This window comes from Myotis davidii, unplaced genomic scaffold, assembly GCF_000327345.1.
Source record: "Myotis davidii unplaced genomic scaffold, ASM32734v1 scaffold2030, whole genome shotgun sequence".
In the NCBI taxonomy this organism is placed as follows: domain Eukaryota; kingdom Metazoa; phylum Chordata; class Mammalia; order Chiroptera; family Vespertilionidae; genus Myotis; species Myotis davidii.
This window is the reverse complement of record NW_006281839.1, coordinates 138,584-142,671: the sequence shown is the minus strand read 5'-3', so window position 1 is coordinate 142,671 and position 4,088 is coordinate 138,584. Positions and strand designations below refer to the sequence as shown.

At 44.5% G+C, this 4,088-nt stretch overlaps 1 protein-coding gene across 1 annotated transcript in view; it reads right to left on the bottom strand.

The window, feature by feature from the left end:
* LOC102767897 (olfactomedin-4-like) overlaps positions 1-1,873 on the bottom strand; it is a 10,399-nt gene extending 8,526 nt beyond the window's left edge. Inside the window, exon 1 of the mRNA XM_006752610.1 lies at positions 1,772-1,873. Within this exon, the coding sequence (XP_006752673.1) occupies positions 1,772-1,873 (102 nt within the window). The remainder of the gene's footprint in view (positions 1-1,771) is intronic.
* Between the last annotated feature and the right edge of the window lie 2,215 nt (positions 1,874-4,088).

Here is a 4,088-nt window from a genome sequence, read left to right as displayed (position 1 = left end):
GTGAAAGTAAAATGAAACCCACACATCTAAGGAAAGGGTTAGAAGCTTAAGTGAATGTATGACTCCAGGGAGACATGCCCTGTGCTTTGCTGGGAATAATTGATGAGATATTATACCTAATCTTGCTTTACAGATTTGCACCCTCTGATTTCCTGCCCAAGACCAGGGATTCATTTTCCAATTCCTCCGGCCTGGTCTGGCTATAACTTTGGGGTCTGGAAGAACCACATAGATCATGGAGATAAGAAATGAGTTGGAAAACCTAAGCTGCATGAAATTGGACTCCTATCTAGATTCAGTGTCTAGGTGGGTGCTACTAGAACTTAAGGATAGAGGGGATGGAGGGAAGGATGGTAGAAGAACAGATAGAGCATGAATCATAAAAATTGGTGCTGGGGTCATCATCCTATCATTTGGAAGCTGAAACTAGCTAGCGGTACTAGTTGGGAAAGCAGGAGAAGGCTCAGTGTCTGAGCTAAGCGGGGAAATAGCTCAAGGAGGCAGCCATGGTATTGCTCACTGCCTTTCCTTCCAGAACCAACAGCTCTCCCCTATTTAGGTATTAACCACTCAGGTGAGAAACCAGATCAGTTTCTAGAGCTTTGTCCTATTTTATTCACATTTCCCCAGCCCCTTCTGTCTTCATCCCTTCAGCAAACATGGAGTCCCTGCTTGGTGTCACACAATACTTTCTCTCAGCTGCCCATGTCCTCTGACATCCCTCCCCCCAGCTTTGATGTACCATAGCTCTGTGCACCTGAGTCATAGCCTGGATGGTGTGGCTCAGTGACTGAGTGCTGACCTATGAATCAGGAGATCACAGTTCAATTCCCAGTCAGGGTACATGCCCAGGTTGCAGGCTCGAACCCCTGTATGGGCCATGCACGAGGAAGCTGATCAATGATTCTCTATCATCATTGATGTTTCTTTCTCTCTCTCTTTCTCCCTTTCTCTCTGAAATCAACAAAAAAAAATATTTTTTAAAAAAACTTACTTCCTCCATTGACCAGTATAGATATCCATGTCCTGACTCAACTTGGTGGCTCTTTTCATTCTGCCTTTTGTCCATGGGAAAACTATTGGATTATGCAGAACTCGGTCTTGGAAAGTTCTGATTCCACTGAGGGCACAGCAGAGCATCCAGTTTAGGCTGCAATAGAAGTAACTGGGTTCAGTTCAGACGCCACAGTAACAGTGCAATTGTGGTCAGGTTAAAATGGTGGAGGCAGGAGGACCTTACTTATCTGAGTTTAAGTGGGAGCAAAACAGCCTAGAAGAGGCTTTTCATGCTCCACCTAAAGACCACAGTTATGTCCTTGAACTTCATGAGATATAGCATCTGCTATTTTAACCTGGTCCTGGGCACTGAGGAACCTGGGGCAGGTGAACAGAGAATAGGGTCTCTGGCCCTGAGTGATGCTATCAAACTTATGTGGGTGCTCGAGCTTTCTCTGCGGCACTGCTTCTGGGCCTTCTCTCACATCCCCACACTTCAGCTCTTGCAGAGTAGGGTCAGGTAATAAGCCAGGCTAGACTTTTCTACATGGAAGTCTTGTTTGTTTAGAAACCAGAGCTTCCTTCTGAAGGATGAGGCCTCACCGAATCATGGGCCACTCTCAGAATGGGAACCCTTGTGGGCTCCTTTGAAGCTTGAGAACATTCTGTCAGGACCACAGGGCAGGCCCAGCCTTTACAAAAGAAGGAGGATATGTCAAATCCCTGAGAGCCTGAGAACCTGTCTCCCAAAACCACAAGGCAAGCACAACTATACCCAGGCAGGGGCCTGGTAAGAAAGTTCTGTACTCAGGATGAGGGCCCTATTAGCACACTTCCTCTTGGCAAAATTCCAGGAACAATTGCCCTGTTTCCCCATGTTCACTGCCCCCACTTCTGCTCCTTCCATTTCCTCCCATAGGCTAAATGACAGGGAGGAGCAAGAATCCAGGACACACTTCCCACCTTCCAGCCTCAGCCTCTGTTCTGTGTTCGGTTCTCTACAGGCACAGCTGCACCTTTCTCATCGTCCACCTGCCTGCTTTGCTCTCCTTGCCTGCCCAGTCCCTCATCTCCAAGCTCAACAAGGCCCAGCTTCCTCTGTAGGTCAGGAGTTCAGAAAAGGACACATTGAGGGAGAAGTTATTTAGGCTCTCTGATCTCCCTGAGCTCCCAGGCACAGGACTGTCTCTGAGCTGTGTCTTGGAGTCCTGAAGCTTCTCCTTGATGGTGGTGTACTTCAAAGGTGTCACACTATTGTGTGCCCATGTCTATGATCAGGCAACTGATGTACAGAAGAGATAGGATCACATAGGGATGGGACTAGGAACAAAAGCTCCTGGATCTCAGTCCAGGACTAGTTCCTCTCCTGGAATTTTTGCCTGCTCCTCAATCAACAACAATTTTCCTCTTGACAGGAGAAGCTGCCTTTATAGCTCACACAGATTTGGCAGCTCTACTTGGCCTTGAGTTTCCATTCCCACTTTGAGGGAGCCCTCATTCCAGACTCCATTCATACTCCTTCTCCCTGGCATGAGCTTTTGGGTCCAATTGTGGTATACAGACCTGAATGAACCAGTCATAGACTGTGACTTGTCTCCCACCATCTGCTACCTCCTCTCCCTGGGGTTACAAGCCAGAGCCCATCACCTCCCTCTTCTTTTTCCATTGATTCTTCTCAGGGGGCCTCTGGCTCCTCAGAGACATTCTACTCAGAATGGATCACATATTGTATCCTGCCTAAGGGACCTGAGGGACAAGGTATTCGCTCCAGGAAAGAGAAGAACATCAAAAAACATGTTAAATTCATCAGGAAGCATTATGGGGGAAAAAAAGGTATGGGGGAGGGAGGAAGGTCAAGAAATAAACTCTGCGACGCCGTTGTGGCTCAATGGTTGAGTATCCACCTATGAACCAAGCTGTCAGGGTTTGATTCCCAGTCAGGGCACATGCCAGCAATCAATGATTCTCTCTCATCATTGATGTTTCTATCCCTATGTCCCTCTCCCTTCCTCTCTGAAATCAATAAAAGTATATTAAAAAAAAAGAAATAAACTCGGACAGCAGCAGTCTGGATTTGTTATATTATTTGGGATGAATAGATTAGTCACTTTGAACTTTGATTTAAACAGAATATGTGGTCCCCACCCTGATTTTGGAAGAGGAGGTAGGTGTGAGAGGGAAATGTAGTTCAAGGTTATATTTTTCTTGTTTCTGTTTATTCTTACTTAAGCACAGTGGTTAAGATCCAGAGCGGGTTCTGAAGACTCATTATCAAGGTTGAAATCCTATTTCTGCTACACATAAACTGTGTGACTTTGGACAAGAAACTCAGTTTCTCTATGCCTCAATTTCCTTATCTCTAAATTCAGGATAATAATAAATATGCCTACTTTACAGGAATATTGTAGGATAAATAAAATAAAGTATGTAAAGCAATTCCATAGGGCACAATAATGCCTGAAACACAGGAAATGCCTAAATTGTATTGTGTTAAATCGTATTGTTATTATTATCCTTAGCACTTCAATTACTCCTGGAACCCAGTCCTTTTCCACTAAATTCTTAATTCATAATCTGATAAAATATTTTATTATATCTTTAAAAAATAAGATGATTTGGAGACTAGACTCAGGTTATTTGAAAACAGAATGATCTTGAGTTTGGAAAAAAAATCGCTAAAAGGCAGGCTGAAAGATGCAGATTTGATCAGATTAGACCAAAGAAAAAACTTCCTTTGCCAAAGACACAAGAAAAGTAGATTGAGTACAACACTGTATCTAAATAAAATGGGGAATTCGGAAGCATTGTCTTCTATTCCCTGTTCCCAGTACCCAACCTCACCAGTCCATGTTATTCTGATCCAGGAATGGTGAGTCTGAGGAAGGGAGCGGTGACACCTTAGCCCCAGTTCTCAAACTTAACAGCCACCTTAACCCTCCACTACACAGTCTCCTTTGCACCCCAAAGTTGTTCTCCAAAAAGTAAGTCTGTTCAACTCCTTTCCATCAGGACAATGAGGCTTCCTGGAGCATCTCTTCAAGCATGGTCACTTTTAGAAGGACCTTCAGTGTTTGGCTCAATATGGAATAAAT